At 49.3% G+C, this 27,934-nt stretch overlaps 1 protein-coding gene across 5 annotated transcripts in view; it reads left to right on the top strand.

Annotated features, from left to right (window-relative positions):
• The window catches only part of Arnt2 (aryl hydrocarbon receptor nuclear translocator 2), a 144,959-nt gene that overhangs the window by 102,729 nt on the left and 14,296 nt on the right, over window positions 1-27,934 (top strand). For all 5 annotated transcript variants that reach the window (XM_005006247.4, XM_003475734.5, XM_005006246.4 and 2 more), the window contains 8 exons: window positions 7,555-7,631; window positions 8,855-8,989; window positions 11,270-11,344; window positions 16,815-16,966; window positions 22,005-22,077; window positions 22,678-22,801; window positions 26,535-26,634; window positions 27,681-27,819. In XM_005006247.4, the coding sequence (XP_005006304.1) occupies window positions 7,555-7,631; window positions 8,855-8,989; window positions 11,270-11,344; window positions 16,815-16,966; window positions 22,005-22,077; window positions 22,678-22,801; window positions 26,535-26,634; window positions 27,681-27,819 (875 nt within the window). The remainder of the gene's footprint in view (window positions 1-7,554; window positions 7,632-8,854; window positions 8,990-11,269; window positions 11,345-16,814; window positions 16,967-22,004; window positions 22,078-22,677; window positions 22,802-26,534; window positions 26,635-27,680; window positions 27,820-27,934) is intronic.

The following is a 27,934-nucleotide window of genomic DNA, read 5'->3' as shown; positions in this document are numbered from 1 at the left end:
TCTCCTCACCGCCTGGTGAACTCCTTCAGAGCAGGATCCAGCTCTCTTTCACCTGGTCTGCTTCCAGTATCAGGTGCTTGGCTGGGGTTTGGACCCACAGAACATCAGAGCCTCTCACAGCAGAGCCCAAAGCCTCGCAGACTGACCCGGATGCACTCAGCCCTGAGCTCCAGGCATGGCTCTGAAAGGCCTAGCAGCACCGTAGAACAGGGACCGTGACTGTACCCACATCATAGATAAAAGCTGTTCCCATTATCAGTTCTTCAGACTTGCAGTGGCCAGGAATGGTAGAGGCAGGTTTACCAAGCCGGGACACTTCTGGCATCCGTAGAGCTGGAGCCTGTAATACCAACAAGCTGTACTGCACCCCAGACAGCCTTCCTTCCAAAGAATGCATGCACAGCTACCAGTCCCTCTAAAGGACTCTTTCCCAGAGCCAGGGGCTCATCTGGGAGCTGGGAAATCTGAGAAAGGTGAGCAAGGCAGGGGAGGCCAGCTCTGTTGGGAAGAATCTTGAGCAGAAGTAGCAAGACATCTGTGGTGCAGGTAGACAGGAAGCAGACCGGAGGTGGCAGTGGTGGGGTTGAGTGGCTTCCACAGTTTTCCCCAGGGAGGAGCCTGGACACCAGCCAGACCCCAGGGCGCAGGGCCCAGGAAGCAGCTTCATAGTACTGAGTGGAATGACAGTTGGCCCCAGGGCGAGTGGTGACAGGTGTCCTGTTCTGGTGAGGACTTTCAGCTTTTAGAAGTGGGAAGCAAGAGAGAAGCAGCCCGGAAGCCTACGGTCATTGCTGTGAACAACTTATAAATGACAGTTGAATGTGCTGAGGCGGGAAGGAAAGGGGGTCCCAGTCCCTTGTGCCCTCTGAAATCATGGTGCTCCATCAAAGAAGATAACCAGGCTCGGAGTGAGTGGTGGGCATCGTTGGGGACCACTCCTCCCTTTACTGATGGGGAGACAGAGACCTAGTGAGAGGTGGCTCTTGTGCCCCCATCCATTCCCTGACTTCACTATGCCTCACTGTGGCTCCTGTGCAGCCTCACAGCTCACCTGTGTTTGCAGATCTTGGGTTTTCTGATATGAAGCCCTCTCTTCTACATCCACAATCCCTCTAGCTAGTGATGGTGAACGTTTTAGAGCTTTCTGTGATAATAAACAGCCAGCTACAGAGTGCGTGCCGTAAGTTCGCCACCACTGCTATAAGCCAAGGAAGATGTTAACTGGCATGACGCAGGGATGGTACAGTTGGCATCTGCAGATGTTGGGATTGGACCCGTGCCACTCCAGGCATGGTCTCTCCATCTGCCCACTGCAAGACAGGGTGCTGCAGTCTGGATTCACTCTGCCATAGCCCTGCTCCTGGCCTTGTTGGACAGTAAGAAGCAATGTTGGGAAATTTGTGTGAAGCCATCTTTTTAAGGACCAAAGCATCACATGTTGGTCTTCTTTTATTTTCTGTCATTTAAAGAAAAAAAGCTATTACAAAAACAACCCACATCCATGAATGAAATTTGAGATACAGAAAACCTTGTAAAATAGGGTAAAATTCGTTCATTAACCCACTCTAAAAAACTTATTTGAAAAGGTTATGAACTAAAAGGTAACTCCCATCCCACCCTGGTATTTTGGTCAATGTTCATTAGAGGAATGGATTTAAATACATGAGGATTTTCCAGGCAGCCTACAGTGGCTGCCTGCAGAGTCAAGTGAAAGTGTACAGAACGGCTGTGCACATTGGGGGTCTGAGGATCCTGTTAGGCCCAGAGCTCCTGCAGTGTCCTGTGCGGGTTGATGTCAGGCAGCCAGAGGGTCTACTGGAGGCCTGGAAATGGATATCTAAAGGTGCTGGCGAAGATGTGAGGTCTTCTGAAAGGGCAGAAGCGAGACTGCTTTTCCTTTCCCTGTTTATTCCATCCAGGCTACAGGCCTGTTGTTGGTGCCCCCTATACCCAGGATGGGTCTTTCCTCTTAGTAAGTCCATCATCCGCACCTAGAGTTGTGCTAAACCAATCAGCCGGGCGTTTCTTATTCAAATTGCAACCACAGTTCACTATCACACCCATTCCTTTGCCCAAGAACCACATCCCATGCTTCTCTTTTACAGCTTTTTCTATGAAAAAGATGAAGCTCATGTGTATTTTCTTACACAGTCCGAATTCTTTTTAACTTATTGTGGTGTCATAAATACATTTCCAAATGGGCACATAGAGTTCCTCATCGCTGTAAGTGGCTGCCTGATCCTCCTTCAGTCCTTCCTGCTCCAGTGAGGAATGAAAGTCAGGGACTGGTGTGAAGACTGTGGCCGTCCTTGCATGTGGCTGTCCCTGAAGGCTGGTGTTTCTGAAGGATGGCCTCAGAAGTGGTAAAAGGATGGTAGGTTGAAGATCACCCACTCTCCTGCAACTGTAGGTGTTCTCATGCTTGTGTAAGTTGGGCCATGATGATAGGCAGAGGAAGGGAGAGTGATGCAGCGTTTTTAAATGGGTTTCCTGTGTTAGTGACGCTGGGCATTTTCCTGCGTAGTCACTGTTTGTGTTTCCTTCTGAATTGTTTGTTCGTGGTACATCTCTGTTTTCCTCTCGGGTAATTAGTGCTTTTCTTATTTCCTTCCTGCTGGTCTGCAGCACATCATGAACTACCGTAGCCTTTTGATTACTCTATGTGTTACGAATATTTCCTTCCAGCTGCCAGTCACCGTTTACTTCTGTTTAAGTTGTTTTGCCTCACGCAGAATGTTTTGTCTGCGTAAATGAAAGACCTCAGCATCTGCTTTCCTTTTTCCCAGCGTTCTCCACAAAACGCAGAGCTCTCATTCCAGAAGTTCTCAGGGCTTCTCCAAGTGCTTGCCGCTTTCTAGGGGCCCTTGAGGCTGTCTTGCTGTCATGTTGTCTGTCTCTCTCCGGTTCCTTTTGTGCTCTGAAGATTTGCTGCCCTGCCCCCGCTGGTGGCTGGCACTCCCTTCCTTGCATGTGCTGCGTTCCTACTATCCTGCTCCAGTGATGAATTGCTGCTTCTTACCCCTCATGGGCTGGAAAGCCAGATAGCACAGCTTGCCAGTATTGTGGCAAAATCATCTGAGCCAGGCTTAGAGTGCCATGTCTTGGCCTCAGCCTTTCGGACGTCAGTTGGGGCTGCACAGGGACCATGATCTGGTTGACTGAGCTGAGTGGTGATTTCCAGAGGAAGAAGTGCCTCGTAGGTAGGTTTGTATCCTGTAGGAGAGCAGCAGGTGGGTGGACCCTCTGCTCTGAGCCCAGGGCTGCTCCCAGCCTCCGCTATTGGCTTAGGGGTGGTGCCTTGTGTGACTGAACCAGGTGTGTCATTGTATGATCTTGCGTCTCCTTCTCCTTAGTGTCATCTCACCACAGCTGTGAATGAGGATTGAGGAAGGACAGAGAGAGGTAGGAAGGGGGAGGGGAAGAAGGATAAAGTCAGCAAACATTGACAACTGTTTCGCTCATGAATGTCCTTGATGAAACAGGAAAAATCATGCACTCTGTGAAACCCTGGCCTGGAGAGTGCGTGCACCCTCTGCGGCCCATGCATCCCAGCAGTGGTCTCTGGAAAGCAAACCTGTGGCTGTTTGGGCCCTGAACTGATCCAGCTGTTTTTTTCATGCAGAAGCATCAAACTATGGCTATTCAAACTTGAATATTTGGCATGAATCTTCTCTGAAAATTAAATAAATCAGATGATCCTCTTACTCAGGGAAAACAACTGACAGCACATATTATGAATGGTAAAACCCAACTTTTACCATTCTGAATCTTCACAAACTTTCATCCACATTGTGGTCATGACCAGTCTATGGATATTTCTGATGAAATCTGTGTTGATACTAACAAATGAGACTTTTGTGTTGAGCAGTGTAATATATCAACATTTATAAGACCTGTATAATGTGGTAAAGTAATAACTTCCTAAATGACTAATACATGGCATATAAAATCATATGGATAAAAGATCTTCCGAAAGATTTAAACCATTCTGTTTATATAACAGTATAAAAAATTCATTGGTATAGTTTTGGGTTTTATATTACCCCATCCCCTTTTGCCTCTAACTTTTAAAAAACTACTATTTGTTGGGCTTGGAAAAGTACCAAAGAAAAATATCTACAATAAGCTGAAAAAGTTGTTTCTTTTCCAATTACTATGTGAAGCCATATTTTCCTCATGTATCTCAACTAAGACAACATACAGTATTGCAGCACTTTGAATGTACAGCATATGTTAGAATCTGCTTATCCACTGTCAAGCAGGGCATTAAAGGAATTTGAAAAAAATGCTGAACAATAATTGACAAAATGACTGGGCATAGTGGCCGAGGAATGAGGATTGCCACAAATTTAAGGTCAGCCTGGGCTACAAAGTGACCCAAGGTTAGCCTGAAACATAGCCTGTTTCAGAAAAAAAGATTGACAAAATGCAGAGAGAGAGAGAGAGAGAGAGAGAGAGAGAGAGAGACAGAGACAGAGACAGAGACAGAGAGACAGAGAGAGACAGAGAGAGAGAGAGGGAGAGAGAGAGACAGAGAGAGAAATTTAGCTCACAAGTAGTACTTAAGGAGAGACCTTGCACCAAGAATGGCTACTGTCTTTCCTACCATTCAACCCTGTACTGACATTCCTCCTTTAACACCTAATGACAGTTTGGACTTATGACCAACGCATGCTGTCTGGACTTTCTACCTGCCACTTGGATTGATAACGCAGGAATATAAATAGCAGCGTGGCCTTAGGATGTCTTCTTCTATGGTGCAATGCTGTAATTTCTGCTGATTGTGTATACAGCACAGTACTGTAGCTTTATGTTCTCTTACATAGCATGTACTGCATGTAAGGGTTATGCAAATAAAGCAAAGTCATCAAGCTGCAGTTTCCTTTGACCATTCCTTTGTTCTGCATATTGTTATATATATATTAGTTATAACATTATATATATTATAAAATTATTGTTATATATATAACATTATGTTTATATATATTAGTTATAACATATTAGTTATTATATATATTAGTTAAAACATATATTAGTTATAACATTATATATTAGTTAAAAGAAAAAATATCTTTATTTTTAAATTGTGTGACAGTACACTTGCAAGAGCCCTGTGAGTCAGTGATAAAATTAACTGGAACGGTAATTCAGTGGAGCAGCACAATGCAGTGTTAATACACAACAATTAGTAGCCTTGGATAGTGAACTGAGTATAGTCGTGTCAAAACCCCATTTACAGTAAGATTACATACTTAGAAATAATTATTAAGTATAAAAGTGCAAGTATATGTGAGAACCATTTAAAATGCTCCTGAAAGACACAAAGGTAGAACTAAGCAAATGAGAAAGCATCTCCTGCACTCATGCAGGAAGCTTCCACATGATGCAGGGGTTGGTTTTCCAGAAGTTAAACTGCATATTTAATGCAAACCTAATAAAAAAAACTCACTGAGCCATTTTATGGAGTTGGGTAAGTTGATAGTCAAAGTTCATGTGGAAAAATATACTTTCAAAAATAGCCAAGATAATACTGGAAAAGAAAACTACCAAGGAAGTCTTATCAGATGTTAAGACATACAATAAAGCTTCTATAACTGAAACAGTGTGGCATTAGTGTTAGAATAGACTGTTACATGGAAGAATAGAAGAAAGTTCAAAGTCAGACCTGGCCATATATAAAAGGTTATTATGGAATAAGGGTAGCTTCTAAGAGCACAGGTTTTAAAGGTCTGTAGAACAACTGAAGAGCCACTTGGAAAGAGAGATAATTAGTTGTACACCTCATACATTGCAGAAAAGTAGCTCTGCCTGGATTAGGGATCTAAATGTAAAAATGAAACTAAAAGTACAGAGAGAAAGGAGGGTGAAATTCATTTTAAATTCTGTGTGAAGAAATGACTTGACCTATGGCTCAGACTCCTGAGATAATTAAAAAAAGATTGATAAGTGTGACTACATAAAAATTTAAAATGTTTTCAGTGTAAGTCAAAAGATAGAACCACTGGAGAACTTGTTCTTGACATACACCACAAAGGCTTATATCCCTAATGTTCAGGGAACTCTGAAAAATTAAGAGATCCCACAAGAAAAATGGGGAAGAAATATGAGGAGACAGTTCACTAAAAAGCAAGATAGAGAGGGGGTCCTCCATCATGAAATAAGGTTCAAATGCACCATCACTAGAGAAATGCAAATGAAGACGACATTAAGATGTATTTTTTCACCTGCTGGACTGACACATGTTAATACATAATGGGACAGCACATTCTGTTGACCATGGAGAAACAGACCTCTTGTGGGCTGCTGGGAGAAGTGCAAATTGGTGCAACCCTTCTGGGGGGAAATTTGACAAAGCAAAGCTACATCTGTGCCTACTTTTTGACCCAGCAGCCCCACTGCTAGGGATCCATCCTGAAAACAGCACTCAGTGGTAAGAAATTGCACATGATCAGGGTTAACTGTGGCCACACGGCTTCCGATTGCAGAATACAGGGCACACCTGTGTGTCTGTACACACGAGAAGGGGACTAAACACATTCCTCATCTGTGCCTAGCTGAGCCCTGTACAGTTCTGGGAGGAAACAAGAAAGAGGAAGCTCTGTCCACAAATATGGAGGAATTCTAGGACGTGCTGTGAAGTGCAGGCAGCAAAGCCCATGAGCATGCATTGTACACTGCTCTTTAAGGAAGAAAGAAGGGGATTGAAGAAAGCACACATCCGTCCACATTTGTTCAAAAGAAATACAGCAAAGGTCAAACAGAAACTAAAGAGACTGTTCACCTCTCCCCTAGGGGTGAACAGAAGGGGGTATGGCTAGGGGCTCTCAGAACCATCCCCTCATCACACTAAACCCACTAAAGTGACACCTGATCTGGTGAGGAAGCACCAGTGGTATCAGGCAAAGCAGAAGACGATTCCTGCAATGGCACTGGTCCTGTAGATAGGAAACCAGAATGTTTGTTTCCCTGCAGTAGTTCTGATCACCTGCAGTGTCCGTGAGCCCTGTGCTCTGAAAACTGGTGTTAGACCTTTCCTGGATCTAACAGAAGACTTTTGTTACCGGTGAGCAGAGTTGTGCTACCGAGTTCCTTCCTGTCCAAAGCACTGGGCATGGTGCTTCCCAGTGGTGTCCCCTTCCTTGCCCATAAATCCTGACTTTCCTCCCCAGAGGGAGCATGTGCACTTTCCTAGCAAGTTAAGAACCTCAGCGTCAGTGTTTTGCTTTTGCTTTTGCTTCTGATGGTTTGTGATTCTTTGTCAAGATCAAGTGAGATATTCCGATGGTCTGGAATCCCCATCTAGACTTCTCAAATTTCTTTCCTTTATGTTTTGGAAAAATTGTGCAAGTGCAGATGAATAATTTGCATTTGTCTTCCTCACTTTCTCTGCATCACCCACAGCTGCAGATGTGATAATGTACGCAGTCACATGTTGCCAGGTAGAACGGCCAGCCTGGGCCCATGTTATCAACTGACAGCCTGACCATAGTCATGGGCCCTTCCCTCCCTCTTTGGCCCGGGCCATGCTGATGGTGCTGGCCTCTCTCCTTTCAGGAATGACGATACCTGAGGAAGACGCTGATGTGGGACAAGGCAGTAAATATTGCCTGGTGGCCATCGGGAGACTCCAGGTGAGAGAAAGGCACAGTCTTTTCCGTCACTGATGAGGCTTCTGAATGCAAGGACCAAGAGATGGGGGACTGGGCGTCATCTCAGAGCTTTGGTGCTCAGGGTTGGTGGTTTGGCATCTCACTTGGGGTGAGGCTGAGGCCAAGTGTGGCAAGGGAAGAAGGCGAGTTGCAGCGGGAGCTCTGTTGGTCACTTCCATCTCATTGGTCACTGCAGCGAGCCTAGTCTGCATCTGTCCCCAATTAACCCTCCTCTGTGTCCCCAGGACCTGGGCAGAGGTCCAAGGTCATCTTTCCAACCTCACAGCCTGCTTCCTGTCTTCACCACATCCTGTTCCTACACTATACCCTCCTTACCATGCACCTGCCGCCTACCTCCTGTCAAGATCCCTGTCCCCTAGTGCCCATGAGCCCGTTTTGCTGCCTGCTATGTCTGTTCCCTCCTTCTGGAGAATCTTCTCCTTGTTCTTCTCGCTCTACAAGGATCCACTTAGGTGACTCCTGGCCTTGTTGTCAGAGCCAGTCGCTCTCCTAACCCAGTATTCAGCCGTGGCTGCCAGGATCACCTTTCTATAGTCTCTCTTGCTATAGTCAGTCAAGTGTGTGCTCACCCTGCAGGGTCCTCAGGCAGGGAACATGTCATTGCACCTTGTAACAATCAGATAATGCTCCCTGTCTGATAAACGCAGGAATCGCTGAGTCACTAGGCCATTCACAGTGGATGTGGATGATGACGCTGATCTTTCCTGTCCCTGGTTTCCAGATAGATGAGCAGGTAGTCTCACTCATATCCAGCAAACACTGGTTGTTTGCACAAACCGTTTCCTCTCCAAAGGAAATCATTTCTCTGGGTTCATTTGCCATTTAGTAGTGGAAAAGGCAGGAGAGGAAAGGGCATCACTACCTATTGATTTGTGGCACCTGCTGTGCCACAAATGGCTCCAGGATTCCCAGCACCACCTCTGTCCAGCCTCACCACCCTGTGAGGTTATAGGTGCTGTTATCACATTGGTGGTGAAGGATGCTGAGGCTCAGAAATGCAAGGAAAGTGATCCATTGAGCATGATGCTGTTGGTATCAGTGACATGAAAGGCTGTGTGGAGCAAATCAACATCCCTGGGGATCCTCCCTCTCTGCCTTGGTCAGTGCCCCTCAGCTGGGCTGTCCCTGTTGTCACTTCCCCTCTGCCTCTGTCAGTGCCAATCAGCCAGGCTGTCCTGTTTCAGGTGACCAGCTCCCCTGTGTGCATGGACATGAATGGGATGTCGGTACCCACAGAGTTCCTGTCGCGGCACAACTCCGACGGGATCATCACGTTCGTGGACCCAAGGTGCATCAGTGTGATCGGCTACCAGCCCCAGGTCAGGAGCCAGCCGTGAGCTCGTGCACTGATGGAGACACAGCTCTGCCTCAGACATGTCTGTGTCCTTTGTTCAAGATAGACACGGTGACACTGTGGAAGCTGCCTGGACAGGTTCATTGTAAAGCCGTCCTGCAGAGTTCTGCTCTCAGCTGATTTTTCAAACCAGAGTTCAGATCAGTCTGATTATAAAGTTTATTAGCAGGAAAGCATCTGCAAAGCCTTCTACAGATGCCACCTAATTTTGCTAATCTCTTCAGGAAACCTTCATAACCTGGGCACATTTTCAGGCCTTTGTTCTAGATTCATTTTTAAAACACAGGACATAAGAAACACAAGAGGGCAGTTGTAAGTGTCCCAGGTCAGGACCAGAGTCACTCCACACAGTGTGAACTGTGCTCTGGACCTGAAGGGATCCAGCTAGAAAAGAGTGCTTAATAATGAGCATATACAGACTATGGAGTGGTTTTATGTTATTAACTTTTTAAAGTATACTAGGGTATGTTGTGGTTTTGCGAGATAATTTTTATGATACGTGCTCAGATGACGTCTGCAGCTTCCTGTGATGCTTGGCGGGAAGTTGTTAGCTATGAATGTGTGTAGGTACGTGTACATGAAGAAAAAGGAAGAAATTTTAAAAGTGGCAAGATATTGACAATGCTAAATCTAAAGAATAGACAGGTGTTTACTATTCTTATAACCTTTAAATAGATTTAAATTTCTTCCAAAATAAGATATTTTTTTTTGGTACTGTTGAGACAGGGTCTCACTGTGTAGCCCCAGACTGGCCTCCAACTTTCCATGAGCCTCCTGAGTGCTAGAATTATAGGCATGCACCACCACACCCGAGCAAAAATAATTTTTAAAATGTCCGTCATTGTTCAGAAGAACTAACTTTGGGATAGTGTGTTTTAATTACACATATATATTTTTTTGACAGTGCTGAGGATGGAACACGCTGGGCAGGTGCTCTGCCTCTGGGCTGTGCCACAGCCTCTCGTGCATATTTTATAACTATAAATAGGCCAAAGCAGAAATGTTAGAACTTCATATAGTTCTGCATCTCTAGATCCATGAAAACTTTGAGATTCTTATATGCCATAAGGAGAAGCGATTTGTTCCCAGTTCCACCATAACCTCTAGTGGAAGGGTTTCCAGACAAAGCCTTTTATTTCCCCCACCCTGGATGAGCCAATAAGACTTCGCACCACAGCTGGCTCAGCTCCGGTGTAGACAGCATGGGTTCTATCTAGCAGTCAGCTGATGTCCCTTAAGGCCCTTCCAATCGCACCAGGTTCCTAGGACATGTGTGAAGTTGCCTTTGCCTCTGATGGTTTACCAACTGTGTCCTGCTTTGTGGTGAAACACACTTTCATCTGGGGTCAAGACTGGGTTCTTTAAATAAAACAGGCATGTGAAGGTACAGAACAGGCAGGCTTCTAGAACGGTGGTTTCACAGTAAACTCATTTCCTTGGCCACCAGACACTTATGGCTGCCATATTTAAACAATTTCAGTTTTCAAAGGCAGCACATCTGTTCACTTCTTGTTTACTTTTGATGTTTATTAAAATATGTTGACCACAATTTGCTTCTCTAAGGCAAAAAGGAGCAAAATTTCCCTCTAGAAGATACTGATCTAAACATTAGCAAAATTAGAAATTGATATGTAATGTACCAGAAGCACTGAGAGTGAATTCCAAGAGGTTGGCTTTGTAGTGGCATTCACTTCTTTAAACATCCAGGGTGAGGCAGGCCAAAGGAGATGAGTTAAAGGAGCTGGAATAAATACCTTTGTCTATCAGTGGATGGATAAAGAATCAAACATGGAATTCAGAAGCTAGGCTGTGTGGCTGGGAGGCTGGGAAGTCAGTGAAACCTTGTCTCAAAAAAATAAAATGGGGGGATGCACTGCAGTAGAGAGTGCTTGCTTAGCATGCATGAGAGCTTGGGTTGGTCTTCAGAAGTGAGAAAAAAAAAGGAGAGAATGGGGGAGAGGGAGGGAGGGAGGAAGAGAGGGATAGGGAAGGAGGGAGAGAGGGAGAGAAAAGAGGGAGATGGAACGAGGGAGAAAGAGGAAGAGAGAGGGAGAGAGAGAAAGAGAGAGAGAGAGAGACCCCTGGGGGTTTAGCTCAGTGGCACAAGTGCCTGCCTGGCAAGTGTGAGGTCATGAGTTTGATCCCTGGTACCAATAAATAAATAAATAAATAAGGAGGGAGGGAAGAAAGAGAGGGAGAGGCAATGAATGGATTTTGGATCATTAAAGCTTGCTCTTTTGTTTAGGACCTTCTGGGAAAGGACATTTTGGAATTCTGCCACCCAGAGGATCAGAGTCACCTGCGGGAGAGCTTTCAGCAGGTACGGTGAGGTCTGTGTACAGTGACACACAACTGGCCCGTGTGTGGAGATGACCAGTGGGCCACGTGTCCTACTGTGTGCCAGGCAGGCTACAAGCGCCTGCCTAAAGGGTCAGCCAGGCCCCTTCTGGGAAGCATGGAGGCTGATGGGAAGACGGACCGTGAGGAAGTCATTTTGAGGAGAGAGTTCCAGGGCTTCTGAGGAAAATACCACAGAGCAGGGAACACAGAGAGGCTGCGCCTGGCCAGAGAGCAGTTAGGGTGACCTAAGGGTGGCCACACAGGAGCTGAGAGAACATTTCAGCCTGAGGGGCAACTCCAGAGACACAGTAGAGTGGCCTGCCTGTAGGGAAGACATGGCAGGCCCTGACAGATGCCCAGGAAGGCCGAGGGTGGAAGCCTTGGAGCTACACTGAGGAGCTCCAGTCCTCGAGGCTCCGTGGAGGCAGATTGGGCTTCCTGGAGGACTGAGGCAGGGCAGGAGCTTAGGAGCAAGTTGAGCAGCCCTGCTGTGTGAAGGGAAGATGTGAGACGCAGCTGCAAGCGAAGACCAGCTGGGTGCTCTTGCACTTGTCCAGTGAGAGGCAGTGTGGAAGTGGGCAGGAACCCTGAGAACCGACATGTGACAGTGAGGAGACCAGGCTTGTTAGTGCTGATGCTTTGGAAGGAGAGGAGAGGAGGGATCGGGGTGCCCCTTGACGTGTGACACAGTGACCACCCTGACAATGCCTTCGTGCACACGGACTCGGAACCTGCTCCGTGATACCGAACACCTGCTGTGGGCCAGGTACATGCAGGTGGTGCATACTGGTTGCAACAGCCTGGGAGGTGGTCACTGTTGTCCTCTTCTTCCGGTGAGTCAAGTCGGTGTGGCAGACAGAGTACTTCCGCTGTGCTCAGACAGAGCACTCCCACCATCAGTAGACAGGGCGCTCCCACTTCGGACTGTGCTGGGCGAGCTCCTGGCATCTTCTCCCAACATATTCTGTGCTCTCTTCTGCGGCAGGACCAGTCTGACTTTCTCCTTGCTGCTCAGTTTCTCTGCAGGTACCTCCTCCACCTCTTCTGATGGGGATGCCCTTAGCTGCCTTCTTCTCTCTCTCCCCTAACCCCCAATAATTCTCCCCTCTCCCCCAACCTATTTTCCTGGGGCATCTTGTACAGTGGCCAAACCCACCCAACTGTCCTGGCTCCACCCCTTCTCCAAGCAAGCCATCTCCTCAGTCTCCCCTGGGTCCCTCACGGTCCACAGTCCGGGAGTGCCTCCTCCTCAGCTCCCCTGCCTCCTGAGCTCGTCTGTTCTGGGAGATACCTGTCTCTCAGCCATCCAGCTCCTCGGGCCCCAGAGGACTTCTAGGACTCTGCCCTCCTCTGCCTTTTTCCCAGTCACGGGTGCTGACCACCCCTCCCACAGGACCTTATCAGTCCCTCCAAAGCTGTTCTTTCTTTCAGTCCAAGCCTTTCTGAAACTGTAACTGCCTAGTTATTTTTCTTGTTGCTGACACAAAATACCCAGCACCCAAAGTTAAGGGAAGAAAGGTTTATTTAGCTCACAGTTTGTAGGGGTTTCAGTTCATAGTCAGCTGGCTCGAAGGCGGGGTGGCATCACAGAGGAGAAACAGTTAATGGTGGACAGAAAGAAGGTAGTAAAGCAGGCAAGCAAGGGGACTGACCAGCATCTTTCTGCCCGATTTATACTCTTATCTAGGCCACCAGGATTAGGATGGTGCCAAACCAATCAGTGGACTCATTTAATAACCACACAGCCTTAATCTCACTGATGGAAACCCTACATTCAGCCACCTCTGAAAAGCCCCCAGAACCGCGTGGGTCCTGTCTTCACCACCCCTCTGGAGTGGAGACTGGGCAGACTCAGGGCAGTGCAGTTACCTCATGTCCACCGTTGAGTGGCCCAGTCTGCACAAGGGTGGCTTGGTTTTTTGTGCTACTGCAGTTGAACTCAGGCCTATGTGCTGAGTTACAGCCTGACTCCCCACCCCGCACCATTTTTGAGACAGCAAGTAGCTAAATTATTCATATTGGGCTCAAACTTGCCACCCTCTTGCCTCAGCCTCCCAGGATGCTGCTAATACAGGTGTGCATCACCACACCTAGATTAAGGGCAGTTTTTAATAAAGCTATCTGATGGTCGGCGGCACAGCATGAAGTCCTGAGTTTGATTCCCAGTACCAAATAAAATAAATAAATAAAATAAAATATAAAATCACCTGCGTGGCCCAGGGAACTTTCATTTGAGGAAAGTGTGAAATTACATGGCTAACGCTATGAGAGTGTGTTCTCATGCCCCGTATTTGTGAAGTATCTGGGAATGATGACCATTGGCCTCTTACCTGACTTGTTTGGACTTGGTTTGGTTCACTTAGTTTTTCTGGGCACATGAAAATGGTCTCTGACAGTGAGGGGCCTCCATCTGCCAGCAGCCGGCCGGTGATAGAGTTTGTGCCGGGGCCCAGGCCCACCTCCCTCCAAAGATCCCCAGTACCTCCACACCCCTGACACAGCCTTTCCATTCAGTGCCACTTCTGAGATTTAAGGCTTTGTAAACAAAAAGAAAGAATTTAACATCTGCTCCCACCCTAGTAGCCAGTTTAAATTACTGGCTCTGCCGCAGCCACTTCATTCCTTGGGCAGGAGGGGAAGTGAGGCCATGACACCCTAGAGCTGGTGTCCCGACCCCGTCCCAGGGAGCAGGGGACAGTGGCCAAGCAGCCCCACGGATGTCCTGGAGCATGGCCAGCCTTGGCCCTGAGCTTGTGTTCCTTGGGATCTGGCCACCAGCAGCTGAGGTGGGGGACAAATGTTGATAAAGGGAAGTGGCTTGTTCTTGCAAAAGCACAGAGGGAGCTGTGTCAGCTAAGAGTCCACCTTGAACTCTGGATTTAAACAAAAGCAGTTAATGGTCCAGACAGGAGAGCTGTGGTGCATGATGGAATTTGTGAGGAATTTGAGTTTGGCGCAGTGACAGTGTGCAGACCCAGGGTCTGAGAAACTCACATCTGCTCTTAGATTCTCTGTCTGGGTCAGTTTACCAGCAGATCAAATGGAAGAACTGAGCATAGGGAAATTTAGGCAGGCTGCATTCCCACCCTTCCCTTTCTGCTTAAACACCTTCCAGAATGCCAGTGATGACGGTGATGGTGGTGAGATGGTGGGAAGATGATGAGAATGATGGAGATGGGATAATGGGGATGGGGGTGTAGTGGTGATGGTGATGATGGTGTTGATGGTGGTGTTAGTGGTGGTGATGGTGGCGATGATGGTGGTTGGTGATGGTGGTGTAAGTGGTGATGGTGATGATGATGGTGGTTTTGGTGATGATGATGATGATAATAGTGATGATGATAACATCATCATCACTTCTTTCCATGAAGAGCCAAGCTCAGCTGGGGTTTAGGCCTGACATTTGCATCCCCTGTGTTATAGGCACCAACCTGACCTGAGCATAGTCTCCAGGCCTAGACCATGTTCCCTGTGCAGTGTCACAGGTACAGTCCAGTCCTCTGTCACACGTCAGTTTTTCCATCCTAGAGAATTTGCTTCTGCTGTGCCTCCTACCATGAGCACCCTCCTGGCACACGTTCACTTGCCGATATCGGATGCATTCCCAGCTATGAGCAAACCCTCCCTCCCTCCCTCCCTCCAGGAACCGATTAAATTCCCTCCTGATAGCCCATGACACTTGGTCTTGGTTTGTGTAGTGGTATTTAGCAGATGCCTTGTGAGTTACAGTTAGCTGCACGTCTGTCCCATCCTTGCTAGGTGAGAAGCACTTTGGGGACAGATTGTACTTAGGCAGCAGGGACTTATGGAAAGGGTGCCAAGGTTGGTGGGTCTGGGACCCAGCATTGTGAGACCTTGGGAAGGGTGTCTGCTTTGGAGCCCCCTTTCCAGATACACAAAACACAGTTCTGAGGATTATGTGACGTGATTGCCTTTACCCCTGCTGGGTGCAGGTCTGGCAACTCCCGTCCTCAGGCCTGGCCTTGCATATAGAAATGCCCTCCCTGTGCTTGCAGAGGGAGTTAAAAATCTAGGGTATGCAGGACAAGGGGACATGACTCTCCAGGTGTGGACATCAGCGCCTTGTGCCCTTGTATTTGGGTGCAGCCACAGAGGAGTCGCCGAGAGAGTCCCCTATTGTGGAGACCTGGCAGACACATACCCTTGGCCTCTGGACCCTGTGAGGGAAGAACTGAGGTCCTATTGGGGGACTCACAGCATCCTCCGAAGTGGCAAGAAAGGCTCACCCCCTGGAACTCGGGTGGCTGCCTGTCATTGTGGTTTCCCAGCAGGAAGCCTTGCATGCTCCCCAGGGAGTGTGTTGGGAGGATGGGACCTCCCAGGCTGGCTCAGGAAGTGCTGTAGGTGCCTGCTCCTTGCTGAGCTGTGGGCTGGGTGGGGCATGCTCAGATGACCGATGGGCATCTATGTGGATGGAGGCAGCAGCTGGGGCAAGGAGCAAAGCATAACACAGGCTAGGAATGGGAGAGTTAGGCCTCGTAGCCCCAAGATCCAGGCGCCCCATTTTTATCAGTGAGGGAACTGTGAACTCCCAGGAAGCCTAGGGATTATAGGCCTGACTGGGCCCAGGCTTGGGGCTCACAGGCCTGCATGGAGCATCTTAGGCCTAGACCGCCTATGAATGTTTCAGCTGTGCAGTTTGCACTCACTTGTAGGTCCGCATTTTTGCCTGTCTCTACTACTTGATGGCGCTGTCTGTGTCTTAACAGCAGAAGAGCAGGCTGTGTATGTAGCCAGAGAGACAGGCTTGTGATGTAGAAGTAAGATCCTGGTTCCTGTACCAGCTTTTCCACCAAAGCTATGTGATCTTGGGCAACTTACTTAATTTCTCTGAGTTCGGAATTGTCATCTGTAAAGCCCACCTCTCCTAACCCTTGTGAGGATGTGCATGGGGCAAAGGCCTTGAAAGCATGGTGGAAGCCCTCCCCCAGCACAAAGGAGGCACAGATACCCACCTACAAATAAATGATGCTTACAAATCTCCATTTCATGACCACTGCTCCAAGACAGTGTTTGGAATCCATTTGAGATTTTTTTCTGTGAGGTGTGAAGAAAGGAATCCTTGAGTACAATGTAACTGCATGCTCAGGTGAGGTGACAGAGACCAGCACTGTTCCCAGAGTAACATAGCAACCAAAGCACAAAGGAAAACACCGCTCTTACAGGGTTCTCCTGTCCTGATTTTGAAAGCAGAAGTGCAGGTCCTGCTGTTCCAGGGCAATGCTGCTTGGTTTCTCACACCATGGTGACAGTCCTGTCGCTTAGCACGCCTCCTCTCTCCCTCTCATGCCCTCTCCTGTCTTGCTGTCTTGTCACCACAGCACCCCTACGCTGAGATCCGCTGGCCCTGCAGCCTGGCCCTGCCGGCGCCTCTCCTGCCTCTATGGAGCACCTCCCTCCGTGACTTCCTTCCCCAAATGTTTTCTCAGGTGGTGAAGCTGAAGGGCCAAGTGCTGTCCGTCATGTATCGATTTCGCACCAAGAACCGGGAGTGGGTGCTGATCCGCACCAGCAGCTTCACCTTCCAGAACCCCTACTCTGATGAGATTGAGTACATCATCTGCACCAACACCAACGTCAAGTACGTGCCGCTCCCACCCCGCATCCACCCTCCCGCGGCATGTGCACAGTGGGCGATCGTGTCCAGGGCTATCTCTACCCGAAGCCTCTGCCTGCAGCTGGAAGGCCCGACCAGGACTGGGGAGTAAGAGGGGGTGTATCCCTCCTGGTTCAGAAGAGCCTGTGGGACTGTCTGGGCCCAGAAATGTTGCCAGGCTTCCCTGGTCATTTCTCCCAAGCTCAATGCCCTGCAGAATGGGGCTCTGTGGGGTGCATTTCTCTGTTCCCTGTGTCTAGTTCCTTGATCCTGCTGCAGCCAGGGAAGAGGGTGTGGGCCTGAGCATTGGGTAGCTGTGGGCTGTGTCTCTGGGTACTTAGTGCCCATGAGTGCCAGGCAGATCCGTGCTCTGGTTTGACCCTGCACTTGTTAGCTGTGTGACTGAGCCAGCCACGACCTCTCTTGACCTTTACATCTGGCTCAGTGAATCGGGGGATGTCCCTGTCTGTGAGGTCTCCATGAGGACAACAGGGCCAGGCTCAGAGCTGTGGTCGGTCCTGCATACAGTGTTGGCATGAGGCATGACCAGGTAGCCCTGGCTGCTCTCTGATCTCAGGGATGTATACACACCTGGGTGCAGGATGGAGCAGCCTTTGGCTTCCACCTTCTGGGTGTTTGAACGTAGCACACACTCCACAGGACCACACTTTCACATGCCAGTGTGCAGGGCTCAGCTGGGGGCTGGTGGCTGAGGGTGTGGTTCAGCTATGAGAAGTTCACCGGGACGCAACCTGCTGTATGTCACAGAGCAGCTGCACAGCCATGAAACCAATACAAAGACATGTGAGCAGAAGGATGTCTTCACGTGTGGCGTGTAAGGCTGCCGGGGTGACAGACAGGCTGAGAACTGTCCTTGTGTCTCCTGCTATGGTCAGTGTCTGCCTTGCCTCCATTTTCCTAGGTTCCAAACCCAGTCTGGCCCTGCTCTGAGGCCACCACTTCTTCCCACTGCAGGCCCAGAGCACTGCCTCTTTCTGTCCACCACTGCTGTCTCTGAGCCCTGTGAATGCAGGAGCCCCGTCTGGGCTAGTGATGCAGCTTCCTACTCCAGGCAGCAGCAGCTCTGCATCCTCAGCCTTGCCCAGCTCCTGGGCACAAGCACAGGATGGGGGATGGGTCCGCAGGAGAACCCTCTGAAAGCAAGTGGCATGAGTCACAATCCCAGCTCCCACCCAGGCAAGTCGTCATTCTTCCCAGCCTCCATTGCCTCGTCTGTCCAGCAGGGACAATAGAACCTTCTCCCCTAAAACCCAAGGGACTAGAGCAGGTCCCGGGCCAGGGCTGCCTTTATAGTGTTCAAGTTAGCAGGAAAAGCTCTCTGTGGACAGTAGAGGGCAGTGATGGCCATGGATGTGAACAGGGCGTCCTTTCTGGAGTTCATGAAGCTGAACTTCCACAGTGGCAGACTTGAGAGGGAGAAGCCCTCTAGGAGCATACACCAGCTGTTGCACTCAGAAAGCAACCAAAGAAACTTCCTAGAGACCCTGAGTGTTGCCTGGCTAGTGTTTGTGCAAAGCTGCTGAAAAGACTTCTTTCTTAACTCTGATTCTTTAGTGTTCCATCCATATAGAAAGGAGTCCAGGAAATACAAGCTTGCACATCTTGTTACCCCACTGGGTCTCAGGGCCTGGGGGCTCACTCCTGGGGTTTGACACTGTTTCCTGAGACCAATTGGGACTCCGAGGCTACACCCTGGTGTTTTCACACTCACTGCCTGCCAGCCATGAGCAGACCCAGACACATCTCTGTGCATGTCCTGGGACCAAGCCCTCATTCCTGTGCTCATAGGTTTTCATGAGCACAGTGCTTTTTGTGCAGGTGTGTGTGTGTGTGCGCGCATGTGTACACATGTGTAAAGCACCATCAGGGTCAGAGTCACATTCCAGTCTCTGAGCCAACTCACCATCACCATACTTAGTTTTGGTTGGTAGTGCTTTCCTGGTTAGCAGTAAACAGGAGGCCGAGAACAGGTGGGAAAATAGAATGAAAAGGAAGGGAAGGGCGATTCCTGGTCTCTGCAGTTTACAGCCTTATTAAAGGGCGGAGACACACGGTCACCAAGCCTGAGTTGTTCCAGAGCCCCAGGCTCCATTTGGAACTCTTCAGCATCCCTACCCCATCCCCAAGCCCAGTAGAAGCCTTTGTCATCTCACAGGTGACCACTGGCCCCTATGGCTCCTCTGCTTTCCTTCAGGCCCTCAAGAGTCCCAGAGAGCAAGTGCTGAAACACATAAAGGCCGTGTTCCCTGCCCCATCCCACAAATTCCAAACCCTTCCCCAGCCTCGGGAAGCACTGGCAGCCCCTCTGCCTGGGCCTGCATGCCCCAGCTGGGTTCTGGTTGCCTCTGATGTCCCCCTAAGAGGTTTCTTGCTCGCTTATGCAGGCTGAACGAACACCTCTGTCCAGGAAGTGTTGTGGGTCATTAGCAGCTTCACTAGCCCCAATACCTGGCTGGCAAGAAGCACGAGAAAGCTGCCTTTGGCATGTTCTCCCACTCAGCTCCCTCCTCTCCAAAACATGTGAGCTCCCTAAAGTTTGCTTTTATACATAGCTGAGGTGTCTGAGACGCCCTGCTGCCAGCGCAGAACTGAGAGATCCAGTGCATGCAGTGCCTCTTCGACATGTACTCAGCTGCAGGAGTGGAAGCACATGGTGGGGAGAGTGCAGATGTTGATGTCCACACCACAGGACCCACAGGACCGATGGGGTCCATACTGGGGACTTGCGAGTCACACCAAGACCTCACTTTCTCCTCCCCACAAAAGGTACTTCCCTCCCCTGCTTCAGGAGCTCAGAGAGGACCAGAACTGAAAGCAGATCCCAGCCTATTGCCAATGCCCTTAGCCACCTTGTGAACTGAGAAGCACATGTGCTTCCTCCCCAGGGTGTTGTTATCTGGGTGAGGGGAGAGTTTGTGCTTCCCTATCCCTGCAGCCTGGCCCTCAGAGCACAGCCCCACAGCCCCACAGCACCACAGCCCCACACGGCAGCCTGGCCCTCTGCTGGCTCCTGGGCTGGGGCTGGCACAGCAGGCAGGAGGGGCTCCTGTGGCCTGGAATAATGTTGTGTTGGAGGTTGGGCTTTGGGGAAAGGATAGAAGGTGTCTGCAGACTCCTGCTATGAGGAGAGGCTCACTACTTCATCCTAGGAAAATCCAAGGTAGAGGCTTTTGTTTCCCATCTTATGGTCCAAGATGCTCTCTGGTTACCTGAGGCTCTGGAAAGGGAGATAGGGAAAAGCAGTCCCCATCCCAACTGTGGGTTTTATCCTGGGCCAGAGCTGGTGGTTTCTATGAGGAGACAGGTCCCGAAAACAAGTTGCAGCAGGTGAAAAAATAAAAAATAAAAAACAAGAGAGACAAAGTTATGGGGTGGGCTGGGGCCTACAATCTCTAGGATCAAAGCCTCAATTATAATTTTCTCTGGCTTTTTATTCGATGCTTTTCTTTCTTTTTTTTTTTTTTTAAATTGGTACCGGGGGGTCGAACTCACGACCGAATGCTTGCAAAGCAGGCACTTATGCCGCTGAGCTAAATCCCCAGCCCCTCGATTCTTTTCTTAAGAGCAGAAGCGGGAAATGGGAGGGTAAAGTGCAGATAATAGAGAGTTTAATTGTTTAACTATCCCAGGGACCATCTCTGGCTATATCTGGCCTTCATGTTTACAGTTCTTTTGGACACATCTTAGCAAAGCATCTCTTGCTGTCCCAGCAGCATTCCACTGAGACTAAAGTTCTGCATTCATTACCTTAAACACAATGCATCTGTAAGACTTCCTCCAGCACAAACAATCATATGGCCTAGTTGAGCACAAAGTCCATGGGGCTGGCTCAGATTAAGCTAGTTTAAGTTAATCTATGACCCATACCGGTCAGCAGCCTGGTCCATAGCTGGACGGGAATCGGTGTGGACCTATGTGTCCCATGTTTCAGCTGTGTCACACAGGCTGTCATTTGTACTCTGGGTCTCCCTGTCTTTATGGGTTAAGCCTGACTATAGCAGAAATACGCCAGTCCACCAAAGCTCTGGGTATTCGCTTTATATTCCAATTTTAGTGGATCTTAGAATATCAGGTTTTTCTGAAACATTACTTGTAGTGCTCTTTACTGGCTGGTAGGACAAAGATGGCCTTTCTGCCTGGTGGGAAATTGAGAGCCCTTACACCCCATTCCACCCAGCAGGGGAGAAGACTGATTATATCCTGGGGAGAACCTGGGCTTAACTCTGCACCCAGCACTGTAGCCTCCCATCCTCTCCCCTGGAGGCCCAGCAGTTTGAGGGCAGAGATCTCGTGGGTTCTGAGCTGTCACTGTCTCCTGGGCCCAGTGAGGATGGAGGCTGGCAGGGACACTTCCCATGATGCACCGTGGGCTGCTGAGTGGGTGGCTGTCTAGGTGGGGTTCCTCACACACTGCACATGGGCCTCTCCTGGATTGGTTAGGATTCATGGAGGTCTGCCATTCCACCCACCAGAGGCTCTGAGTAGTAGGGTTTGCTGCCCCTTGGAAACAGCATCCTAGCAGAGTGGAGCCAGCATCAGAGCAGATCCCTGTTCGGTCCCCTGAGAGTCACCCACCAACCCTGTTGGCCACCTCACCACCACCAGTTTCCACTCGTTTGCATTGGAGCCAGCTTGAGTGACTACCAAAGGTGTGCAGTGTGAGGCTGTCTGAGTGCCTCCAGTTACAAGTGAGCCCTAGCTGGAGCCAGTTCCTTTCTTCAGCATTAAATCTAACTGCTTTTCTGAGTTTCATCTTACAAGGACTTCTTTATAGTATGGTATCTTTGAATTCTGCATAAAATGAAGTCATATATCAAAACATTTAAGTAGTTCAATGTGGTCATCTCAAGTTGAACTAGAGGGATCTGAGGCAGTAAAAATAAGTGGAAGTAGAAACCATTTGGGAGATCTGTTGGGTGTCACCCACTGGGATTTGGGGGCTGCCTTCCTGGCTCAGGCCTCTCCCTGCCTCCTCACACCTCTGTCTACTTCTCCTCCACAGGCAGCTGCAGCAGCAGCAGGCGGAGCTGGAGGTGCACCAAAGAGATGGGCTGTCCTCCTATGACTTATCTCAGGTGAGCTTCTGGAACATTCTGTCCTGCCTGGGACTGTCTCCTGCATGGAGCTTGTGCAGTTCACAAACTATTGCATCCGCAGGGCCTAAGGGCACATCACAGACATTCTCAGAGGCCAAGACAAGCAGAACCTACCACTGCCTGTGCCACTCACCATGGGTCTTGCATCTCCCCTGGTGCCCTTTGTGGTCACACTGTGTCTTCCCCTCTGCCTGCACTGTCTTTCCTGTCCTCCTCCCTTCATTCTCCCTTTTTTCTCTCTCTCCCCCTTTTTAAGACCCTGCTTCTGGAACTGGTTTACAGAGAAACTGGCACTGGTCAGTATTAGATAACCCTTTGCTGAATTATACTTTCCATTCCGTTTCTGATATTTAGAGTAAGCGGACCCTTTTCTATTCCTCTCTCTCTAGGAAGGTAACCGGTGTGACTCCTTGTTTTCCTTTGACAAGTGCACATCTCAGCCTGGCTGAGAAATAGCAGAGCCCCCACTTAGTAAAAACACCCAGGCTGGAAAGGCTGGCAGGCCCAGGGCGACTGTGCTGCCAAAGGAAAGTGGCGACTGCCTCACGCTCTGGTGATGTTGCTTTAATGTGCCAACAGGTGCCAGTCCCCAACCTACCTGCTGGTGTTCATGAGGCTGGGAAGTCGGTGGAAAAGGCAGACTCCATCTTCTCCCAGGAGAGAGACCCCCGGTTTGCTGAGATGTTTGCAGGAATCAGTGCTTGTGAGTTTCCAAGTGGCTCGGATGTGAGGGTGTGGGGTTTACAGCTGCTCTCCAGCCATCTGGAGAGCGCCACCATTAGTGGGCCTCCCCTGGAAGGGCAGTTGTGAGTCACCCCTGCAGGGTACAGGAAGAGTCCCGGGGCAGGAGGTCTCACAACGGGAGGATGGATTCTCCCCAGTTCTGACCACACTTCCTACTTCCTGGGGTGCTGGTGGCTCATCTGTGAAACTTGAGGGGTTGGGATAAAATAACTACTAATCCACTGTTGGTGTAGATTTATTAATGAGTCAAAGATGTGTCCCTATTTAAAAAAATCCTAACTTAATCTATGACAAAGGACCACATTTTAAAATAAAAATATGAAATAACAGGAAAACAACAGTGATCCACTCTCCTACCACGTAGATATAGTTATTTTTAACTTTCTAAAGTGGGTCTGTCTGTCTTTTTCTATGTATATTTTCTTTGTGTATATGAAATTGAGCTTGTCCTGTTGAAAAGCTTGTTTTTTTATGTGATAGTTTATTATGAAACTATCTGTAGAAAATTAAACCATCCTAAGCGTCTTTGTTACCAGCATAGAGTTCCAATGTGAGGATGAGCATAACTCTCAGCAGCTCCTCTGTGGCCGATGGTAGATTGTCCATCGGTGATCTTGGTATTTCTACAGAGGACTGGTGTTACCACGTGGAGCTGCCTCAGTCTCCTACCCAGAGCTCCACAGAGTTTGGCAAAATATAAAACATAGAAAGGTCTTTGCTGGTTCCAACATCAGAAAAAAAAATTCTATTTACATGTGGTCAAGGCATTTCTGTGAGATGCGTCCATAGGCAGGGCCAGTTGAAGAGAGAAAAGGAAGCACGAGAGACTGTGATTGGAGGAGACTGTGATAAGGCTTGAGGTGGCTGGGGTGAGGGAGGACACTCAGGCTGTTGGGCAGTAGAAGGGCACAGCCTGGACACACCTTTGTCTTCAAGTGCACACACTGGTGGGAGAGCAGAACCTGCATCCCATGTGGCTGGGACCCGAGACTCAGGAAGCAAGGGCAGTGCCAGTGCCACCTCTCTGAGGACAGGAAGAGACAGCACAGGAAACCAACACCAGGAAGCAGAACTCTCGGCACACCAGGGACTCTCACTGCCACTGGTCCCTGGCCACCCAGAGTGTGTTACCTCAGCAGCAGGAGGAGACAGGAGCACACCTAACATATCTGTGCTCCCCTGCGGTAAGCCACAGCGTCTCTAAGAACCCACCTGAAGTTTAACCTTATACACACATAGACATCGTCCCACAACAATCACAGAACATGAGGAGAAGAAGGAAAATGTAAAGAGTTCTCCTTTGAGAATGAATCTTAATAATAAAGAGGAGGAAGTTCAGAAAATCTCCAGCATTTCTCCCCTAGGAGACTCCAGAGACTGTATCCTGAGGGGGAGCTGGGGTGAAGCAGGCTAATACTGTACTACAGAAATCCAAGTCAGTGCATTTGGAAAGAAAACATGGATTTCCCCCCACATGGGAAATTTGGGCCTTCCAACTGTACGAGCTCCATGAATATCTCACTAAAAAGAAATTCACACTTCAACATAATCTATTGTATTATTCACTTTTTAAAAGTTTGATTCAAATAATGAAAATCTTGCAAACATCCACAAAGGGAAATCTTCAATTAGACTTCTTTTGGATACTAAATGTATCGAAAGAACTCAGAAAGAAGATACCCAATCCTTAGTTTTTCCATCAGCCAAACTGCTTTCTTATGCAGAAAGACATCTTCAGACTTGCACTGTCTACTCATCCTGTCTGAAAACGGCAGTCATAAAAAGTCGCGCTTTTTTCTGTGTGAATCAAAACGTACAGTGCAGGATAGAAGTGTTAGGTTGGGACGCAGTGGTGATGACAAATGAAATTAACAGCACCTAGAATTGTTAGATGCCGCCAAGATAAACAACAAAAATTGCAGTTTCAAATCAGTTCAGCAAAGATCCAGGTAGTTTTTTGGATTGAGGGTAGTAAACAGATAAGTTCCTTATCTCTGGCATTTGTGCAGAAATTCAGAGCCTCGTGTATATTTATACACAATTATTAAGGACAAAATTTTTTTAAAGAGGGATGCAGGCAGGAAGGAAAGAAACAGGCCTTACTTCCAAACTACTTCAAAAGAAATTTTTAGCAAGTTGTAAAATTCTCAGAAGGAAAATGAAGTGATACAGCAAGAAAGCAAGGATACCAAGCAGGATGAAGTGAACCAATGCCAGGGACTGCTGATTGGCCGCTCCTGCAGAGTGTGCGGAGCCAGAGAAACAAAGTGGGCTGCAGAGATGCTTTGCAAACCCAGAGAGGAGGAAAGGAGTCTTCACAGCACCTCGCAGGCCAAGAGGCTGGGCCGTGCAGGTGGAAGATGCAACCAAAGATACGAGGATGTAAATATTGTGAATCCTGGAATGTAGAAAAATCAAAACCATGACAAACACAGGAACATACTGATAAAGCTAAGTTGTAGTGGGCTATCTCTGTGTGCCTTTCTTCATATTTAAAAAACAAGTAGATTGAAATAATAAAGATATAAAGATTGAATAATATAGTCAAAGATACACACATACACATGTATATAAAGAGTAGTTACAGAAACAACTTTTGTTATTTATCCAGACTACCAAGAATCTCAAAACAGAAAAAAAGAAGGGGCTTGCATTTAGTGTATGGAGAGCAAAGGGTCTACGTCAGCCTTTCGCCTGCAGGTTTCAGCCTTGTCTGTCCTCTTCTGCTCTTGCTCCTTAACCCAAAGCTGAAGGCCTAGGACAGGCCCCAGGGGCCTGCGAATCTCTGTCCCTAAGGACTTGCACTGCCACATGGCATCACAGAGCAAAGCCAAGTGGCTCCATAGCTTCTCTGCACTGTGCTGTCACAGAGGCTGTGCACATCAGGGAGCCCTGGCTCAGGCTGGCCCCACAGCCCCAAGCCCCTGCCCCACTGCTGCAGCACCCCCGGGACAGCAGGTGCATGAGGGTCTGCAGGCAGAGAGTGCCCTGCAGCTGAGTCCTGTTTCCAGTTTCCCACTGCAGACAGAATGTGGTGGGGATTAGAGGCACAGGCGTTCTGAGATTTGGGGCAGAGGGGAGCTGAGTCCCTGAGTTTGGGCACACAGGAGTGAGCAGGGATATGTTGTAGTTAAGGGCTGCCTTCTGGCCCATGTCTGTCTTTTCTCACACATGTTTCTCACTGGGCGATGAGTGACATTAGATGCCCGTGGCTCTGTCACCACACAGTTCTAAGCACTCAACTCTGCTCACACCCTGGGTTTCCACTACAGCCCTGTGGGGAAAGGCTCTGATTACGCCTTCTTTCAGGTGGGAAAACTGAAGCAGCAGGTTAAAGGCATATCTGTGGAGTGGGGCGCCTTCATCCACAGGCAGAGTTTGGTCCACGGTGGACCTGAGGGTTGTCCTGGGCGCTTTGGACTGCTGCCCTGTGTCCTCACCTGTCAACCCACACCTGCTGTGCATACCTGTGGCCGGAAAGGGGCATGAGGTGAGGTCCCTTCACAGCCTGTGATCTTCCCAGCCTCACAGAGGGCCTGGCTTGCAGGTGACAGTGGCCACCCCAGAAGGCAGGAGCAGCAGCCTGGGGCTCCCTCCTGCCCTGCATGGCCCGTCTGGGCCTGTGCTGAGCGGGCCTCCTGTGCCCTGTCAGCAGGGGCCCTCATGGGTGACAATCACTCTGGTTTTCCTAGCGGAGAAGAAGATGATAAGCTCTGCTTCGGCAGCAGGAGCCCAGCAGATCTACTCCCAGGGAAGCCCATTCCCTCCCGGGCACTCTGGAAAGGCCTTCAGGTACGTGGGGAAGGGGTTCAGGGCAGACCTGGGTCTCAGAACTCAGCTCTGCAGAGTGCACATGCCAGGCAGCCCCAGGTCAGGTCAAGGGTCCTGGAGTGCTGGCTGCGGGGAAGGAAGGGGTTGGTCTCTGGCCATGGTGGTCGGGGCAGCTCCGGGGACAGCTAACAAGGGGTCAGGAGTCACCTCATTCCCTGGCTCTTAGGGCTGGGTAGAGAAATGCTGTTAGGGTTAAAGTCCACCAGATGTGCAGAATTTGTAAATCTAAGGGCCTGAGTTGGTTCAGGATCAGGAGAGGCGTGGTGTAATGGGTTCTAATGTCTGTCTCAGTTATGGGTAGCCTGAGCTCCCAGAATGGCATTAATGGCTTCCCTAAGTGTGTCTTTACTCTGAGAAACATTAAAACACAGTAAAATTGCACCCAATCACCTGCATGTGTCTGTCACCTGCCCCTCTTTCAGAATCCAGCTGAACACCCATCTGCATTAAGATCCGCTGATATTGGGCCCTCACACCCACAAGGTTCTTTCCCCACAGTGCCTGGTCCTGTGCACTGGGCCAGTCCCAGGGAGGCAGAAGGAAGGGCCTGAGAAGACCTGGAGATCTCGCCCACCTTTCCATCTTTAGTGAGCTGAGGGTGCACTCGGCCGAGCTGAGAATGTCTCCTGCAGGAGACACCAGCAGTGTAGGCACATGCTGGGAGCAGGGACGATGTCCAGGATTGGACCTGCATGGGCTATGCAGAGAGAGTGCCGCGTGGTGTGCCACATGGGTGGTGAAGATTTAACCATGTTAGTGGGCATGCCTGGTGAAGACTTACCATGTTAGTGGGCATGAGGCAGAGAGGGCATCACTGGTGTGCTCTGGGGAGTCCTGTCAGGAAGAAGGGATGAGGCCGAGCAGAGGAGAGGCCTGGGCAGGAAGCTGAGCACTCAAACTGGACGTGGCAGGCCTGCCGGGCAGGGCCAGGGCAGCTGCTGAGCGAGAATGTGGCTGGGGCACAGGCTCCAGGTCCCCCCGAGTAGACACACTTACCTCTCTTCTAGCTCTTCAGTGGTTCACGTGCCTGGGGTGAATGACATTCAGTCCTCCTCATCGACGGGCCAGAACATGTCCCAGATCTCCCGGCAGCTGAGCCAGAGTCAGGCTGCATGGACAGGGAGCCGTCCACCCTTCCCAGGACAGGTATGGCCCGGGGTCCCAGAGTGCAGAGCACTTCGATGTGCTTCAAAGGGCCCCGACTACCCAACAGCAGCACTCACCCCAAGGGTGCTGAGAGTTGAGTCCCCAACCTGGCACC

The sequence above is a fragment of the Cavia porcellus genome, unplaced genomic scaffold, assembly GCF_034190915.1.
Source record: "Cavia porcellus strain 051 isolate PalLab524CR breed Dunkin Hartley unplaced genomic scaffold, mCavPor4.1 scaffold_6, whole genome shotgun sequence".
Lineage (NCBI taxonomy): Eukaryota > Metazoa > Chordata > Mammalia > Rodentia > Caviidae > Cavia > Cavia porcellus.
This window is presented reverse-complemented; position numbering and strand designations above follow the sequence as displayed.